General features: G+C 38.3%; 1 protein-coding gene and 1 long non-coding RNA gene across 3 annotated transcripts in view; one reads left to right on the plus strand and one right to left on the minus strand.

The window, feature by feature from the left end:
* Window positions 1-17,433, minus strand: part of tmem131l (transmembrane 131 like) — a 41,970-nt gene extending 24,537 nt beyond the window's left edge. Inside the window, exons 1-4 of one of the 2 annotated variants that reach the window (XM_037764730.1) lie at window positions 17,200-17,433; window positions 16,462-16,535; window positions 11,219-11,262; window positions 3,648-3,719 (exon numbers count right to left, since the gene is read on the minus strand). In XM_037764730.1, coding sequence (XP_037620658.1) covers window positions 3,648-3,719; window positions 11,219-11,262; window positions 16,462-16,535; window positions 17,200-17,323 — 314 coding nt within the window. In that variant the 5' untranslated portion in view covers window positions 17,324-17,433. The remainder of the gene's footprint in view (window positions 1-3,647; window positions 3,720-11,218; window positions 11,263-16,461; window positions 16,536-17,199) is intronic. The other variant, XM_037764728.1, reaches the window with a different exon arrangement.
* LOC119485270 lies at window positions 835-19,297 on the plus strand. Its single transcript, XR_005206232.1, has 4 exons — window positions 835-995; window positions 4,247-4,253; window positions 7,006-7,008; window positions 19,287-19,297. It is a non-coding gene; the product is annotated as an uncharacterized LOC119485270 (long non-coding RNA).
* Window positions 19,298-19,541: the final 244 nt, after the last annotated feature.

A 19,541-nucleotide genomic window follows, 5' to 3' on the forward strand; every position in this document is an offset into this window, starting at 1 on the left:
GAGTGAAAAACGCATCTGACCTGATTGCGGTCTAGATGAGGAATACGGGAAACAATTGATAAATAATCGTCACATAAATCATAATTTAATTATAGCCTGTTTCCAATTTAATTAAAATACAAATCTCTATTTATAACCTCATGTTCTAACTGCTGTGTTATCGCACAAGGGAATAGAGTATAATAATAAGGCCATTTAAATGAGAACCCATATTAATAAAGTGTGTTTTATTAACGTGATAATCTCGAAGATTCTGTTAAGTCACCATCTATCGCTCAATGAGGTAACACAGGGGTGAGTGAGTCTATGGCCCACTGATGAAAGCTATTTGCAGTATTACAAACTGGGTGTCTGTGGCAACATTCCCGGGAAAAATCACAAGCGGCGCTCTCTGGAAAGTGAGATCCAAAAACACACCTGCAATTACCGCATATCGCCATTTGACTGGGTGTTAATATTACATAATGCAAAGTGTATGCATGGCTTAATGTAATTATAGTTTTATTCCTTTGGATATACAGAGAGTAGAAACAACAGTAACCTCTACACAATAAAATACAATCCAATTAGAGCTGCAATGATGAATCGATTAGTTGTCAACTATTAATCGCCAACTATTTTGATAAACGATTAATCGGGTTGAGTCATTTTTTTAAAGCCAAAAAGTCTAAATTTTCTGATTCCAGCTTCATAAATGTGAATATGTTCTGGTTTCTTTTACTCCTCTATGACAGTAAACTGAATATCTTTGAGTTAAGGACAAAACAAGACATTTGAGGACGTCATCTTGGGCTTTGGGAAACACTGATCAACATTTTTCACCATTTTCTGACATTTTATAGAACCAATCGATTAATTGAGAAAAATAATCAACAGATTAATCGACTATGAAAATAATCGTTAGTTGCAGCCCTAAATTCAATACTGTAGCCCTCAAAGTTTTTCCTGTTGTGCTGAGGTGCTGGTACATCTTTATGTTCTGTTTTGATACAACAGTTTATGTTCTTGTTTTGCTTTGCATTATATTGTAAAACATATTGTGTTCAACACACGTACATAACCTTTTAAAGTGGAATGTACACACTTAAAATGATTTGACATTTTCATGCTTTAATCTCTGATCAGCAAACAAGATATGCATTGAATTAAGCTAAAGTAAATTAACCTGTTGGGTTGTGTAGTCAACCAGAACACAGAAACTACACTCTATTTTATTCTAGTGAGTGGTTGGACTACTAAACTTGACTGATGCATACAACACAACATAATCTGCAAAACATGAATGCACCCCATACACACTAAGAATTGTCAAAATGTTGTCTATAAATGTTTGATGGACACTGCTGTCATAACACACAATTGCCAGACTAGTAGCGGGAACTATCTTTGGAACGCAACAACAAACTACTAGAAGTGCTGTTAGAGGAACTGGTTATTCCAACCTGCGCCTTTAGTCTACAACTAGTCTGGTTATTAAATTTTGACCAACTTGTATGTACTCGCCTGCAATGTTTTGTAACATTTTGCATTGTTTAAACTGCTGTGACAGCAAATTTTCGGTTAGCATGCAGTAGGATCTGATCTGAAAACTTTCAAAAGATGTTTAACTTTTTCAAGTCAGTCCAATGAATTTCTCCTTTGTTTGATCTGAGAAGACTTACAGTATGTCCTCTGATATCGGCCATGTGTGTCTGTATCAGCAATATGACATGAAGATGTTAAACTATCACAGAACTATTCTCTGTTGCAGATATTACAAACTCTATCTAGTCTTCCTTTCTGCATTTAGTCGATGCAGAGAAGCTATGCATGTGCAGGATCGGGTGAACAGTCAGTTTGTTGTGTTTAAACAGAGGTGGACACAGTGAAACACTGAGCAGCATATGGAGTTTGGTTGCAGAGACACCCTGATGTAATTAGTGTGGTGGCCTATATGTGCCTAAGTGCCTCTCGCTGCAGAGGAAGCCCAGGAATACAAAGGGAGCATTTTCACTGCATTGTTTCATTTGGGGAATGAAAAAGTGTATTATAAATATAGTTTAACTTCACTTTTTTAAATTGTATGTTGGGTAAGGTCAGTTCCATTTGGAGACCTACTGTATATAGAGTTTTCCACAATACGGGCATTGTATAGTGTAATAATCTGTCATGACAGTACAGAAATATGATATAAAATGTATGCATCTCGAGTCAAAATGTATATAAAGACCCAATTTTAAGCTTTAGATTTGAGTACTTTTGAACACAAAATAAAAGTAATTTGTTGTGATTTAGGTGGCCAATTTCAGGTGAGTATGCCACTAGTAAAAAAATAACTTAAAATAACTTCACCCTATAAATTCTACCCGTATACAACACTACCACACTCTTGACATTTTCATTTGAGGTGTTCTGTCAAGCCTCAACTGACTCATCTTTCACTTCCTGTTTGTCTGTGAGAGTTTGAATTTACTTTCAATTTTCAAGCAACTGAAATACACGCCCGCTCAGCATAATTTAAGTCAGGCGATAGAGTGGTCCAATCAAATATGTTCTATTTCTTTCACGCTATCAGCCTGGCAGTGTTTTAGATTAACTGTCACACTGCATTGTGAGTTTCTGCCTAATAAGCACTAACACATGTCTTGACATGGGCAGACAGGATCTCTTCCTAACCACATCACAACGCAGTGTGCTGCAGATATTGTCTGTAAAATAATCAAGAACACCAGCAAGCCAGACAGCAAAGCATGCACAAACTGTAGCAGTGGTGAGTCTGGTCACTTGCAGCTCATCTGGTTAGTTTAACTTTCATACAGGATTATTTGTGTCTTGTTTGGTTACATCAGCTGTATCATTTTAGATCTTTTAATATCTAATTTATTTATTTTTATTTTCTATATCCGTGCTTTCCAATAGTTTTTGAACACATAAGTTCTTTAGTCACTGTTTCAGAATTACTTACTACTCAGTACTTCTGGTGTAACTGAACAGTATAATTATGACTGTTCCTGCAGTTCGCACAGAAAAAAAGGAAACCACAAACTGACGTCTGGGAAGTTGTTGTCATATTCCTGTTTTGAGCTTAACTGCAAATTTCCTGAAGCCATATTTAAGTCTCCAAATATTTATCCAGTAATATTAGGATTTCTTGGTAATTTGCCTGCTTTCTACATTCCAGATGTATGATACATTATACTACAAAATGGAAGTGGCTTGTGACCGTTGGGAGCAATGGGGACTGCAGGCCAACCACAGCATTACGTCTGATATGCTTTCTGTTTTGGGAGTATGGAGGCAAACAGTGAGTTCTCAACCCTTCTGACTGGGGTCAACCCTCTCCAGTATGTGTCTGGATGCTGGGAAAGGGAGCTTACTGCCATACTTGGATATCCTGTCTGTTCTTTAAGGTTGAAGGGCCCTTTGTTTTATGAAATCTTCCCTTTCTGTGGCATTCATCACAGCGACAGGTCACTTGCTGTGACGCCAGTCTTATTTTAACTCGGTGGAGTTTTCCACATCTCTCAAGACGGAGATGGTGAAATAAAGTATAGTTTGTTATTGGGGGCGTGTAATAGAGGGTTTCATCATTTTCAGAACTGAAATGAATAACATCTCTGCTTGTTAAGGCATGTCATGTTAAACTAGGAAGTGAGAAATGTACTTACTGTGTCCCAAACTCCAACGCTGGGGGCTGAAAATGCAAGGGCCTCCCATTCTCCCGTGTATATAGAGAGGAGCTGGTGGAGAGAAGAAAAGTACGGGGGAAAAAAAGAGTAAGTCAAAGGACAGTACTTGAATCTCATCAGTTTCATTATAAACTTAAAGAGGACCTATTATGCTCATTAAGGTGCACACTCTTATTTTGAGTTTCTACTAGAACATGTTTACATGCTTTAATGTTCAAATAACACTTAATTTTTGCTCATACCAGCCGAACTGCAACACCTCTTTTCACCCTCTGTCTGAAACGCTCTGTTTGAGCTCCTGCACCCCCCTCCCCTGTGATTGGTCAACCAAACCAAACTCTTCAGACTCTACTCCTGCTCCGCTCTAACTTGCTTGGTTTGAGGGTCTGCTAAATTAGCTGCTAGGCAGCTATTATGCAAATGTGTGACTTGGTGACATCACCACGTTACAGAAGAAAAGGCAGGACTTCAAGCATTTCAGGCAGTTCATGAGCAGCGTTTCTGTGGGGGCTTTGTTACTTTGTAGACCTTTTACATGCACAAAAAACTATATAACACACTAAAGGAAAGGGAAAAAGCCCAACAGTATATTAAGTCCTCTAACATGAGAAGAAAAACAAGAACAAGAACATTGTGTCTCCTTTCCAACAGAGCATGTGATAGTTCACAGGGATGAATGATGAATTAATAGTCAAAACTATTACTGCCCCAAGCTGCTTCTCAAACCACTAACTTCCCTTTTCTAACAATTCCTGCCTATGATCATGCCAGCACAGACATTAGATAACTATCACACAGAGAGGGGAGGCAAGTACTGGAGGTCATGGATCAGAATAATTTGATTTGTATAGAATCTGACACTTTTTAACACACACACAGTCATTTAAATGGCAGACAACAGGCTGGTCTGCCAGAAAACCAAACATTTCCAGAGTAAAAAAATATGTGGAAAAGGCAGAACACATTTATGCTCACAAGTACAATGATTTGTTGCACTTCAGGCAGTGTGAACTATAAACAGCACTGTGAACACTCTATAGAAATAGATAGCCGTGCAGCTTGAGAAAGCTGAATGTACTTAACCCACAACAGGCAGATATCTATGTCATATAAGGGCTTCCACCAGTAGACCAACATAGCAGGTGCATATATACAACCTATGTTGCTTTGCACAGCATGTACGGAACGCTAAGCACAAGCAACCAACCACAAGTCAGAGTTAAAACAGGAAACTCTCTTCTCCAGTGTTTTCTGCAGCAGCTACTTTTGGAGCTCCACTGTGTTTTTATTGGTGACTGTGTGTGTGTGTGTGTGTGTGTGTGTGTGTGTGTGACATCCTGTGCTAATGAGCTCTGGGAATGGGCGCCTTGAAGCAGGGAAGCAGCAGCAGCTGATTTGAGGTTGTGCATGTGTGTGTGTGTGCATGAGTGAAGGCAAGACTGGACCCAGTTGACAGAAGACTCATACAGCTGTTGACCAGCAGAAGAAAGCAAGTGGAAGGAGTACAGCTCAAGTGTTCATGTAACCATCTTTAAGGACATCACTTTTCTTTACGTTTTCACCTGTGCTTCACTGAATTCAATTCAGAAAAATTTGACGAAGATCAGAAGACGATAAATCAGAAGACCACAAAACTGGGTTTATAGGTGAACATAAGTGAACAACTGAGAAGAAACCAAGAACCATACCTACACCATCATGAACCCAGTGCTGCAGCAAAGACTATGTTAGGATGTAAGGCCACATCCAGACTTTCAAGTGATTAGGACTCCTGTCAGCATTAACCGTTAGGGCTGGATCACAGTAGTACATTGCTATTAAATAGTATTTCCTAATCAAGTTCAGTTTATTAACATACACAAACTCCAGCACAAATGACACTTTCTGAACAATGTGTTTAAAAATACAACAAAAAAAAGTCTGTTCGCATTTTGTGTTACCAGATGCACGATGTGCAGGCTGAGTCTTGCAAGCTTGCATGATTTCAAAACACATGTGAACATCAGTAATAAAGAATTTTGTAAGAAAGACAAAGCTCGCCCTGAGGCAACTCGCTTCTTTACACAACACAACTATTACCATGATTAAGTCTGCATTCTTCCTGATACCAACCCTGCCCTGGCATATCTGACTTAAATGTTAGTTTTGTATTATTATTATCAGCTGTACCTTTGTCTTATAAAAAAACTGAATGTGATTATTCTTATGGAGTATTTTACAGTTTCTACTATGAATATAAACGATTACTGACACATTCTCCCGCTGCTGGGACATGTCCCATAAAGCACCTCCTAATAACTGTAAGGAAGCAGCTGTGGGATTTGCAAGACTCTAAATGTGAAACAATTAATCTGTTATTGGATCAAGTAAGAACACCAGGACTCCCTGTCAAACTGCTTTAACACGTCATTCTAGAGAAGGAACGAAGACTGGAAGCATGTTTTCCATCAAAAATTATAAATCCTGATTGCTTCTGCTGAGATGCTTTAAAACACTCCTAATATTTTTGCATATGTAATATTACAAGAAGAACTGTCAGTGCTGTATAGACTTCCAATGATTAAAGGTGCTAATCGCAAAATTGAGAGCATTTCTATTGCCTCTCAACGGCTCTCAACATGGCAACGGCTGACCTGGCAGCTCGCAGCTAACGGTGCTAACAGTGAAAACAACATCAACAGTCCGGACAGAGGTATTAACCTGGGGGGGAACCGGAGCTTGGGTGCTATGCTTCTGCATGGGTCAGGATGGCGTTATCAGCTATAACCGCTGTGTGAGAGCAGTGCAGAGCGGCGGCTGTGAGCTAGCTAAAAGGCATGCGCGGTCAACCCGGCTACATTAACAAAGCACAGAAAAGCTCTAATTACAACATACAGAGAGGGAGAGGGACTTCATTCTCTGCTCAGGTAGACATTACTCCTCTATATCTTTACAAAGCAAATAGCTGTTTGCCGCTATATTAATGCACTGAATGATGAATAGAGAACCTTTAACATGTACACACGACAAGGTAGAGTACAATACACAAGGTTATAATAAATGCAAATGTTCTGAATGGGTAGTTAAACTTTCCTTTTAAGGCAGCAATCTAATTTGCCAATCTTATTTAAATATTTGTAGAGGTTTTCCAACCTTTTCCCTAAAATAAACATTCCTACATATAATATCCCTGTTTGTATAAATTCTATTACAGACTACAGCTTGATAATAGTTGACAGTAATACTGAGGCCAGCCCGGTACAAATGCTCTATCAGAGTGAAGTTAATGTGCAGGATATCAGACTGATCTCAGTTCAATCTGTTGACAGCAGGGACAGCCACAGTTTATAGGTCTGAGAGTGTTGAACAGACACACATGTATCTTCTGTTTTGGTTAATGTAGTTAGTGGTTAACAGGACGGTATTTCTACTGCTTTCTGTCTACTGCTGGGCGACAAAATTACGAACTTGACATACTGTACTGTTGAAAGAAATTGGACGCATCAAGCACAATTAATAATGTAAGATTCTGTGAACTACCTCTGGTTAAAAGGACATTTTAACTAGTGGTGATGTAGATTTCAGAGAAGAATTATTTCTGCAGAGAAAAGCTAAAAATGGCAACAGTTTGTGTTGGTTGTATTTTACATCTAGCTCCACATATGTAGTTAGCTGACTACCTTTGTCAAAGCTCTACAGAACTGGATCACTTTCTGAGCAGCAGCTCAGCCGATGTAGTCGATCGACAAGGAAGCACAAAAAAAGAAAAGGGGCCGATGCTGAAACAACAGAAATGAAAAGCGCACCGACAAAGACGAAAGACCCCCAAGCAACCCTTTATCTTCCTTCTGCTCCGGCCAATCAATGCTTCATTGTCCCAACAAACATCAAGATAAAGAATAAAAAGGGAGGATCTACAATTTACCTCAAGCTAAACTGAACTGGAATAATTATCCAAAATGCGTAACAGGAACTTGCAACACACAAGAATGTACACACAAAGACATCAACTATCTTCAAGACTGTAAGTGGTTTTCCTTTAGAGATACTGATGTCACGATGATAAATGTCTATTGGCAATGAAATGGGTAATGAAAAACTGAGATGTAACTTGGTAGAATAATAGGCACAGAAATAGCAGGAAGTGTAAAAAGATGCACCCCCACCTCCAAAGGAAAATCTAATTTCTATGCAGGCACAAACATAATTTGATTATGATCCGATATACAATTTGGAGTAGCACCTTCTCCAGGGTATGTGAGTTAATTAAGGTCAAATTCGAAGTAAGCATAATTATGATTAACACCTACAGCACTTAGAGCTGAGCGATATAGGCCAAAATATTCTATCATGATAGCTCATTTCATATCTTGATAATGATATATATATTATGATAAAGAATGTTTTCTGGTAATACAATAAATAGTATAGTCTATATAACCAACATGTTAAAGCCTATTTTTGTATACCCCCGTGTGAATTCAATAGTTGAATTAGAAAGTATTTTCTCATTTTAAGAACCTGAGTGCAAAATGAACATAACAAACAACGTTTAAAGGTCCAGTGTGTAGGATCTGGCGGTATCTAGCAGTGAGGTGAGGAGATTGCAACCAACTAAAGCCTTTCCCGTGTGCGAAGTGTGTTGGAGAGCTACGATGGCCCTATCTAGAGCCAGTTGTTGTAAGAGTAGCGTAGGTCATTTGGAGTTATTTACTTAAAACCACAGTGCTGTCAAAGGACTGACATTATTTGTAGACAAATATTGCAACCTATTGTCACCAAGGTACTACTTTCATGATTCACACACACACCTTGGCTTCAACGAGTTATGGCCATTTATTCACCTGCTCTATAGGACTGAACTGTCATACTGCCTCGTGGTTTACCACCTCGGAAATTACAATATTTCACTTTCATCCTCCCCGCTGTAGATTTAGCCAAAGAACAAATAAGCTGACAGTGGTGTTTGACTTGATGACAGGGACGCTATCTTCTCTATTACATAACAAGTGCTTCTTTCTCTCATGCTCGCTGCAGTTCTAATTGTTTGTTAATTCATAACTTGTCATACAGTGTAACTTCAAAACCGTGTTAGTCAGAGCGGAAAAGCTGTGTTTTTGTGTGGGTGTGCAGATGAGGGGTCAAATGTGAAGGGGAAATGAGGTCGTCTGCCTCTGCAGAGGAGTCCTGTGTGCTTGCAGACAGTTGATATAGATCTCTTGCATTATGGTTTAGAATTTATGGTCAGCAGTTTCAACATCACAAAGCCATTTATCTTATTAAAATCAGATTACTTACTATCATGATCTGGAATAAAAGACAGCGATTAATGCGGTTGTAAAACTACTTAGTTTCAATATTCAAAAGCCAAAAAGGGGAAGTTCAAAAGTGGAAAACATGCTACACTCTCTTTAATGTTTAGTAGTGTCAGGTTCCTTCTTTAAAAGGTGGAGGAAGGCATTTACCTTGTCATATGTAGGCTATTAGTAACTCAGTTTTCTCTGAATTCAATAGCAGCTGGCCTTTCAGAAAAACTCAGCCTCTCAACAAGCATGCCACTGAGCTGTAGTCCAAGGGTTCTGTCCACAGCCACAGTACAAAAATAACAAGTTATGTTTGGCGCTATTTGATCCCCTGGATCTAACTCAAATAAAGTCAACGTTAGCAGTGACCTCAGCCGTGCTCCAGGGGAGAGGTTAGGACCAGTGGAGAGTTTAGGTCAACTGGTGTTCACAAGCGTTTGTAGAAGACAAGGAAACAATAAGAGTAACAGTGAAATTAAAACCACGTGTGCTACAGCATTAAGAAGTAAAGAGTAAGTGTGTGTCAGGGAGATATCCTTTAAATCAACAGAATGAAAGAGCAAAGAAACTACTGCGGTGGAGATTAAAGTAAAGAAAGAGCTAAGAGGAAAAGTAGGGCTGAGACATTTCGACAGAAGCCTAAACCCAGACAGAGATATCATTAACCTCTATATCTGCAGCCTGCTTTGCTCTTTAGGATGGGAGAGAGTGATGGCAGGCCTGCCAAGTGGCTGATAACCCTGGCACGAGAGGCCTCGCAGCCCACGGCTCTGGAGGTCTCCAGGTCAGCCAACACTACAAAGCCTCCTTTGCCTTTCACCTCCCTACACTTAAAAATAGCATTATTCCCACACTGTTCAGAAACAGTTGGCTGCATGTGATCCAGATGAACTTTATATCAAGACGTGTTACTTTATAGGAGTACTCCGGCGATTTAGTATTGCACTTTCATACAACACAATTGACAAAAGGTCAAAATAGAAGCAACAACAGTCTAGATATACTGACTTTTAGTGTCTAGTATGGGTCAAGCTCCAAAAACTTGAACAACATTTTCCATAATAATGCAACTTGATAGCATCTTTTCATTCGATCGACCCTGACTGGTAAATAAACACATTTTAAAACAAGTCCAAGTTTGAAATGCAGGCTTTCTGTTATAAATGTGTCGTCTCAAAGCTCAAAATGATATAATCTGTGATGTTATTCAGGCTTGTTCAGACTTATTCAGTTGTGGAGTACAAACTTCTAGGCCAGGAACACCTGAGTGAGGGGAACATGTAGCTAGTTTAGGTAAAGGACGTGTTGGGCTCTTTCTTTACATTACTGGCATTGCTTCTCTAGAAAGATAAACAAGGAGCAGAAGCAAGTACCAAATGCTAGAATATGTGTGACTTTAACAATGGAAAAACAAGCCTTTAGCTCACTCTGTTTCTGAGCAAGCTATTACTAAATAACACCATGAAATGTTGATATTTTGCTGCGAACGTCTATTTTCCGAACAATTTTCTGCATGAACAAAAACAGCTGGGAAAGACAGAGCTACCCTCCTTTTTCTTTCAAGGAGTTCTAAAATTAGTCAGGAATTTGGGTCTGTGCCTCTCTAACACACGCCCCCAAAACTCTCTCCGTCACACAACCCTTCACTCGCCAACACAACACAGCCTGCATACACCTTTAAAAGGCCTTTTTAGAAACCTTCAGTCCTGTTAAACTGAAACCCCCCCTCGTCATTCGCGTGTGAATACAAAAACACGCCCACAGCTACGGGTTGATTCTGCGTATCCAATAAAACATTTAACAGAGCTTTACTAGAATTTGTTGAATATGTTCACATTAAATCAAAACTGCGTGTCTATATTATAGCACACAAGGCCACGGCACATCCCTGCTTTCATTCTGTGTCCTACAGTATAATTCTAGTCTACACTATACACGAGAAAACACTTCAGTATGATGCAGTCTGCATGCTGGTTTGGGGTTTGTTGGTAATTATGTGGCTTGGTGGAAAGTCTCTACATATTCCCAAGTGCCACTCATGAACAGGTGGAAACCTTTCATTAACTTCATACAGCTCTAAATATTCTTTAGAAGAATGTATGTGTGACTTTCTGTGACCAATGTTTGAACCAGCAAGATGAGATGGTCTAAATGTCCATTTCTCTTTTTCATCTTGCTGCTCGTGAATGTGTAATGCGTTACAACAACCCACAGAAGAGTTTCAGTTTTAAGCCGTTCTCACAGAAGATGAACTAAAAAAAAGCTTACCTGTCCTCCAGTGGAAGAACGTCTTTTCTTCGTTCCATCTCCACCTGAAAAGGAAATAAAAATACACTTAAGTCGATATGGACAGAGCAGCAAACTGCAACCCATTTATTCTACATTCACACTGCGGCCTAGAAAGAACCACATCAGGAGGCTCTGTGGGATGCAAGTCGACTATGGTGTGCCAAACTGCCTTCTGGCTACTGTGATGATTTTCATAAGCAAGAGGTTTGATGCACATTGATACAGCACCAACTGCTCCGATACGTTTCTCTGTGCATCTGCATTTTATTTCTCGAAAATGTCAAAAGGTTTTTATTTTGCATAAAATATGATTTCACTGTAAATAAACCAGGAAATCCAAGCAGAAAAACTGGAATAGCCTTGGGAAAATACAACTGGCGTTACATCTTTTCCACCCTGACTCCAAGGGTTAGACAGCAGGCAGTAATTTCTGCCAGTGTTGGCAGAGGACACTGTAGTTCTCAGAATGAAACACCCAGTTTGTTGTACATGTTCTCACACTGTGTATGCAGCATTACTGAATGACTACAGCATCTCTGAAGATCAGTTACTACACAACACAATTGTTGTAACTGGTAATCAGGCTAGAGTTCGACACAGCGCTAGATATGACTGGTGAAATCAGTTTTTTCTTGATTTTAGAGAAGTACTCTTTATACACTTTGTTTTTTATTCATAGCTATTGATATAGTTTTGTGTTGTGATGCTGTGAGGACAAGGAGAACTCCCTCACGATTAATAAAATATCTGTACATCCATACGTCACCTTATTTCAACGCTTGGCTTGCGGTTGAGGAAAATCTAATTTATCTACAAGAAAAATAAAAAAACATCTACAATTTCCCTCCATTTTTTGTCTCTTACTTTGTAGCACTAATAATGTGTTTCCTCCAGAGTACAGAGCATCCCTCCAGACATTCACACAACTATCACAAATCATGTAAACTTGAATTTAGGGCTGTACTCGACCAAAGATATTCTCAGTCGACTAATCGATTGTTGATTTAATCGATAGATCATCTGCAAAACTGAATTTCTCCACAAAGCATCACACAAAAGCACCACTTGAAATCTTGTGTTTACCAGAGATGTGCTAATAACTTTCCTAGAAATAAGTCCTTCAGCTTGAAAAAAGCATAAAAAAACGACTAATCGACTACAGAAATCTTAGTCGACTAAGACCAAAACAATCTAAGAGGAGGCAGCCCTACATAAGTTATTGGGAAAATCAAGTTACGCTGGACCATGTCCACACTTTAAACTATTGCCTAACCAGATTACACCATGCATGTCAACATACTGCATGTACTGAGGTAAGTTCATGCTTCTTGAGAGGACATTTGACCAGCAGTGCACTTGGTAGGTAAATGACAACTGACTGAGCATTGCCAAAATAACCCTAATTTGTGTCATAATGGTGTAATCTTCTCCGCAGTTTCATAAATATACTAAGGCCAGTCTGCCTTGGGAAATCAGGATATCCTTTCAAACACCGCAGAACATTTCAAAATACACACACCAGCATGAAAACCATAAAAAATGAACGAGAAAACAGGGTGTACATTTGACTTTTTACTGAATGTGGATCGCTAAGTAAGTAACTGAAAATTTCAACGCAGCAAATTAAACAGCAGTACAAACACTGTTAACTACAGTAGGTTCTGTGCACCATACATGGCCTACAGAGATGAGCTTTGGTCTCTTCAAATGCAGAACATACAGTTTCCATAGGAACAATCAAGGCCTTGTGGCATCATCATGATACGGATTTGTCAACCAGTAAAGATTATATTTTTTCTACGGAGGTAGCAACTACCCCTGCAGTGTCGTTGGTTATATTAAGCCATTGCAGGAAGTGCTGCAAATCAAAGATCACGACTGGTTTATGGCAATATTAGATTTACAGGATTTTTAATAGGATTTTTTTCAGCAACGTGTAATATGGTATCATAATTTATCAGACATTTAATTTGCTGGATAAGCCAGAAACAGACATTTTTTATCTATAGCTTTGATCTATTATCAGTATCTGTTATTTTGTTACTTCAGCGTGTATAGACGAATCCGGCAACCGCTTTGTTCCGCGATCTATCGGCGCCGCATTTACTGCTGTGGCAAGTCGTAATGACTCTACTGTTTGCTAAACATGTTAACTGGTGACTTTCAGCCAAAAGCATCGGTGGATGCTCGAAGTAACTTCCTAAATGGTCGGCATAGATAATGAACCCAAATGAGTATGTATTTTAAATGGATTAAATTCAAATTGAAAACTTTTACGAGGAAGCCTACATGTTCATGTTCTGTTCATGTTTTCAACAGCTGCGGTCACTACAAGCAACCAGCTAAGCACTGTCAACTATAGCTGACGTTACTTGTTTCACCAAGTTAGGTTAATGTTAGGCAGCTGAGAACTGCTCAGGTTCATCCAAAACTCTTAGACATCGTTATCAAAAGTAACGCTACATAAAAAAGTAAAGGTAAAAGTAGAAAATTGTACACTTATTAGGACAGCTTGCATTCAAACCTGTACGTATTGTAGGAAGATGCCACCACAGTAATGGCGAATTGGTTACTTCTGGTATTTCCCCAGATTCATCTATACCGCAATATTAAAAAATATAAACTGGCTCTATCCATAATCACACATTCGTTGTCAACTTCGCAAAACTTACAGGTTGAAGCTTGAAAAGTCCTAACTGATGTATGCTTGTGTTATTTGGTGTCATATCATACCATGCCCCCAGCACCTTTGAAGCCTGGCAGGTTAATGGCTTTAGTGAATGAGACAAAACAGATTTTCCAGCTGATTAAGCACAACAATGACAGAACACATGCTGCTGCAGCAGGTGAGCCATTAAAGCACAAGGAATATGCAAAAGCAGCACCATTTGTAAGTGAATTGGATTCTAGCTGCAGGGACTTTAAGATGAATGCAGGGGTTTAGAACATGGGACAAGGGCCTGTATACCAAACACAAAGCTCAAATAGGCAGATGAAAGAAATGAAAACATGAACTAATCTAACAATCACTGGTGGAACGGGAGGCCACTTATTTAGACATGCAGCCACATGATCCTTAGTCAAATCCAAAACACAAGTCAATGTTTAAAAAAAACACAAGAGAGAAGTATGGGATGAAGATGGCAACAATCACAAGCTCTAGTTATGCGCATGATATCTGCTCACTTATGATTTTTTTTACTATGCATCATGGCACATGACACAGTATCTACTGTATCGCCACTTCAATGTGCCTAAAGCAACATACAGTATGCTACTTAACCAGCTGACCACCAGCAGCACTGGAATACAGATGAAAGACATCCATGTCATGCTCTATTTCACATAGCCCATGTAACTGAGACAGTCACTCCATTCACCGAACTGCCTATCTAAACATGACACCTAACAATGTCAACAAGTCCACCATCTGCCAATTGGTCCGCAAGGTAGGAATGAGTGGAAAAACATGACCTAACACCAACCCTTTCCCCTTCATTTAATCTTTTTATCTATCCAACAAATGAGAATTATCTTCAATGCTGAATCAACTCCTTGTGTGTTATCTCTGGTCTGGGCATGTCGATGGTACTTATTACCGCTACGTGCAGATTGCAAAATAAGTCAACTTTGCGAAACGTAGCAACAAAAGCACAAACGTTTTTTTGTGGAAGGAAAACCTGCTTTTATTTACTTATTTATCAAATTTCATAAAAGCCTACCATTCATCTTAGAAAAACAAACAAACTTTACTAAATGATCGCAACTAGGGATGCACCGATACCGGATCGATACTGACTCAAATAGCTGGGTTGGGTATCGGTGACAATGGGGCCGATCTATTCAATTCATGTCTATGTTTATATACTATATACATTATACACTGGAATTTAATTCCTGTCTAAGTTTTGACCAATTTGTTGCTGCATTAAAAAGGTTACACTTGAATTGTAATTCCTGTTAATTTTGAATATCTTTTACCAAGTTACTGATGTACGATTTATTATTTTAATAATAAATAACAATTCAGTAAATGTATATCTGTATTTATTTTTTACATTTTGTATTACAAAGTTAGGAAAGCAATATTTAAGTCAAGTCTGATGATGTTGTTGTTACACATTAAAGAATGATCCCAGTCACTTCCACACAGTGAGACATACAGCTTATTAATTAAACACTGGTATCAAATCGGTACTGAAAAAGTTGGATCGGTGCATCCCTAATCAAACCTCTTTGGTGTAACATGTATCATTATTTTTTACTTATATTCAAAGCAACCAAATTCAATTAAATTAAATTAAATTAAATGCAATACTTTATTGCCATGTCAACCCACAGTTGATTGGAATTTGTTTCGGTGCAGTGCTCATTAAAAACAGACAAAAGACAAACGCACACATATAAAAAAAACATAGTGTACATAGGAGACAACCACCTACATTTATACAATCATTCAGACCAATAAAATCCTAAAATGCTAAAATACTGTGAAGAGCATTGTGCTATTGCAACTTCCCCTAAAAGCAAAGAAAAGCAACCAAATGATCAACTATTCATGTGTTTACAAAATGACTGCAGAAAATGCCACACCCCCCTCAGGTAACATGACAGTCAGCTGGTGACCTCATGACAGGTTATCAGTAAACACTGATCTCCTGCTGTTCAGTGTTTGTCTTTCTCCATGATTACATAATCATCACACCCGCCTACTTGAAAATCTAAACATATAGGAAATTGTAACTCAGAAAAACCCAACAAAAAACAGAAGAAGGAAATAATGTTATAAAGTAGTATGCAGGAAAAAGACTGCAGAGTAGTACAAAAAGCCTGCCTGGTTCCAAGCATGCTCTCAGTGTGTACTATAGACTGAACTCCACAATGGACACTATGTACAAAAGAATATAAGGAGGAGCCACATGGCAGGTGGCCCTCGCGCTCTCTGCCTTTACTTCACAGTAAAAAACTGTGCATACAAGCTCAAAAACTACAAAAATGTGCACAATAGTATAACTTTATAGTCGTGCATGATAACTGACATTTCCTCACATAATCAAATTTAATATGCACAACTCAACTAGCTGCAAAGTAGTGGAGTCTCTAACACAATAGGGGATGCACTTAACCACACGTGCTTCATGCATCTGGCTGCATTTGTTGAGGTTTTGCATATATTTCCTCCTCTACAAACACACACACAGGAAGATTTAAATGATGATTACCTGAAGTTGCACTAGTGGGTCTGCATCCTCTGGTTGCCAGACCTCGACCACGTTGGTGGACATCTGACTCAGAGCTTTTGTGTGGGAAGCAAAGACAATTATCAGTGAGGGGTTTTTTGGGGGTTGGAAATTGCACCATTTAAGCAATTAACCTGCAAACTGTCAGTCTCTGTTATTACTGCTGGTTATAGCAGATAAATAAAGTGAAACTATGTGTGTGATAATCATGCAGACAAGAGAGGAAATGACTTCCCCTCTGCAGGCTGACAAAGGCAGTTTGCTAGCTGCAGGAAGGGTGAGTTAGCTCGATGGCTAACCAACTTGGAAAACATCTCTGCTGCTACTACAGCACACACGGCTGTTTTACCCTTACACAGTTTGTTCACAGCAATATGTAGCTTTATTAAAGACACAAAAATAACCCTTTTAGTCCCGATAATAGGTTACTTCCCTGCCTGAACAAGTTGTCATGTCGTTTAACCCAAACAGCCAAAAGGGAACTGGGAGCTAGCATGAACTAGCAGGTTGACAAAATATGTTAAAAATCAAAATATGCTTAAAATCACTACTTGGAAATGTATTTAAAATATGCCTTCTCCTTTTTAATATAACAAGCTGTTTGTGTGATTTAGCTTGACATACATTTCCTGTGTTTTTTTACATGTTTTTGTTGCAATGGTCGCGTTAATGTTCGCGTTACACCCCCAGAAAGAGGAAGATAAAGGTGAGGATACAGACCTTGCAGCTGAGCTCCTCCGTGCTGGACGCAGGGTAAAAGTAATTGTAGTATTCCTAGTAGTATATTGATCCAGGTTTTCCTGTGACAGTGGCTGCCTTGTTGGAAGTCCTGAAGCCCCGCCATGCTGCTGCCCTCTCTCAGCTAGCAGCCTGCCGTGTGTTTCGCTGCGTTGGTCTTTCTTTCTCTCTCTCACCACCCAGCAGCAGAAACAGCAGAAACAGCAGCAGCAGTAACTCCCTCCCTCCAGCCTGCTACAACACATTGTACCCTGAACGCACCACCGACACTTGCAACACGGCCTGTTGTTCAAGGTAAAAAAACACACACACAAAGTTGACCCATCATGCAAAGATATATATGCATAATGTTCAATACACTGGTGGTAAGTTACTAAATACATTTACTCAAATATTGCACTTCAGCACAAATGTATATACTTTACTTGAGTATTTCCATCTCATGCTACTTTATAGTACAGTACTACTGCATTACATTTCAGAGGGAAATATTGCACTTTTTACTCCACTACATTTAGCTATTTCAAAACAGACAGGCTTATATAATGTGATGCATTACTATGCATTTTTTACTACACTACCTTTTGTGGACACTTATAGTTACTTTTTACATATAAAAATAATACTAATGCACCTGAGTATTTCCATCTCATGCTACTTTATAGTACTACTTCACTACATTTCAGAGGGAAATATTGCACTTTTTACTCCACTACATTTTGTGGACACTTATAATTACTTTTTACATACAACAATAATACTAATGCACTTGAGTATTTCCATCTCATGCTACTTTATAGTACAGTACTACTGCATTACATTTCAGAGGGAAATATTGCACTTTTTACTCCACTACATTTAGCTATTTCAAAACAGACAGGCTTATATAATGTGATGCATTACTATGCATTTTTTACTACACTACCTTTTGTGGACACTTATAGTTACTTTTTACATATAAAAATAATACTAATGCACCTGAGTATTTCCATCTCATGCTACTTTATAGTACTACTTCACTACATTTCAGAGGGAAATATTGCACTTTTTACTCCACTACATTTTGTGGACACTTATAATTACTTTTTACATACAACAATAATACTAATGCACTTGAGTATTTCCATCTCATGCTACTTTATAGTACAGTACTACTGCATTACATTTCAGAGGGAAATATTGCACTTTTTACTCCACTACATTTAGCTATTTCAAAACAGACAGGCTTATATAATGTGATGCATTACTATGCATTTTTAATCCACTACATTTTGTGGACACTTATAGTTACTTTTTACATAAAAAAATAATACTAATGCACTTGAGTATTTCCATCTCATGCTACTTTATAGTACAGTACTACTGCACTACATTTCAGAGGGAAATATTGTATTTTTTTACTCCACTATTTGAAAACAGACAGGCTTATATAATGTGATGCATTACTATAATACTAATCTACTTGAGTATTTCCATCTCATGCTACATTAAACTTCTACTGCACTACATTTCAGAGGGAAATATTGCACTTTTTACTCCACTACATTTAGCTATTTGATACTTATAGTTACCTTTTACATTAAAAAAAACATTTGACAGGCTTATATAATGTGATGCAGTACTATAATACTAATCTACTTGAGTATTTCCATCTCATGCTACTTTATAGTACTACTGCACTACATTTCAGAGGGAAATATTGCACTTTTTACTCAATTTACTCAATACTTTTTACTTAAGTAAAAGATCTGAATACCTCCTCCAACACCAGTACCCTACAGACTTGCGCACACTACGGGGGACAGTAACTTTATTCAAGCACTGTACTTAGAGGTACTTGCACATTTTGCTACTTAATACTACTATCCCACTACATTTCAGGGGGAAATATTGTATTTTTTGCTCCATTACACGTATCTGCCAGTTATAGTTAATAGCTACTTTACAGATTAAGATTTTACATTAAAAACATACAATAATCTTATTATCATTATCAGTGACCGGGGCCATATTTCTGCAGGACCAGTACTTTAACTCTTGATACTTTAAGTACATTTTGCTGATGATAGTAATGTACTTTTACCAAAGTAGGGTTTTGACTGCAGGACCTTTACTTAATGTTACGCAATGTTTTTCTTACATTGTTGTATTGGTACATTTACTATTAATTTAGTAAAAATCGGTATTTACCCTAGTTGAACTTTGAGCAAACCTTACATGCAACACGTAAGCATCAGTTTAGTGTTGCATAATCATATGTCTTTCTTTTGGCCTATATTTTAGGTTAAGTGAAAGTCTTTAGTCAGCCTAATTATTGCATTGTT

This window comes from Sebastes umbrosus, chromosome 3 (genome assembly GCF_015220745.1).
Source record: "Sebastes umbrosus isolate fSebUmb1 chromosome 3, fSebUmb1.pri, whole genome shotgun sequence".
Lineage (NCBI taxonomy): Eukaryota > Metazoa > Chordata > Actinopteri > Perciformes > Sebastidae > Sebastes > Sebastes umbrosus.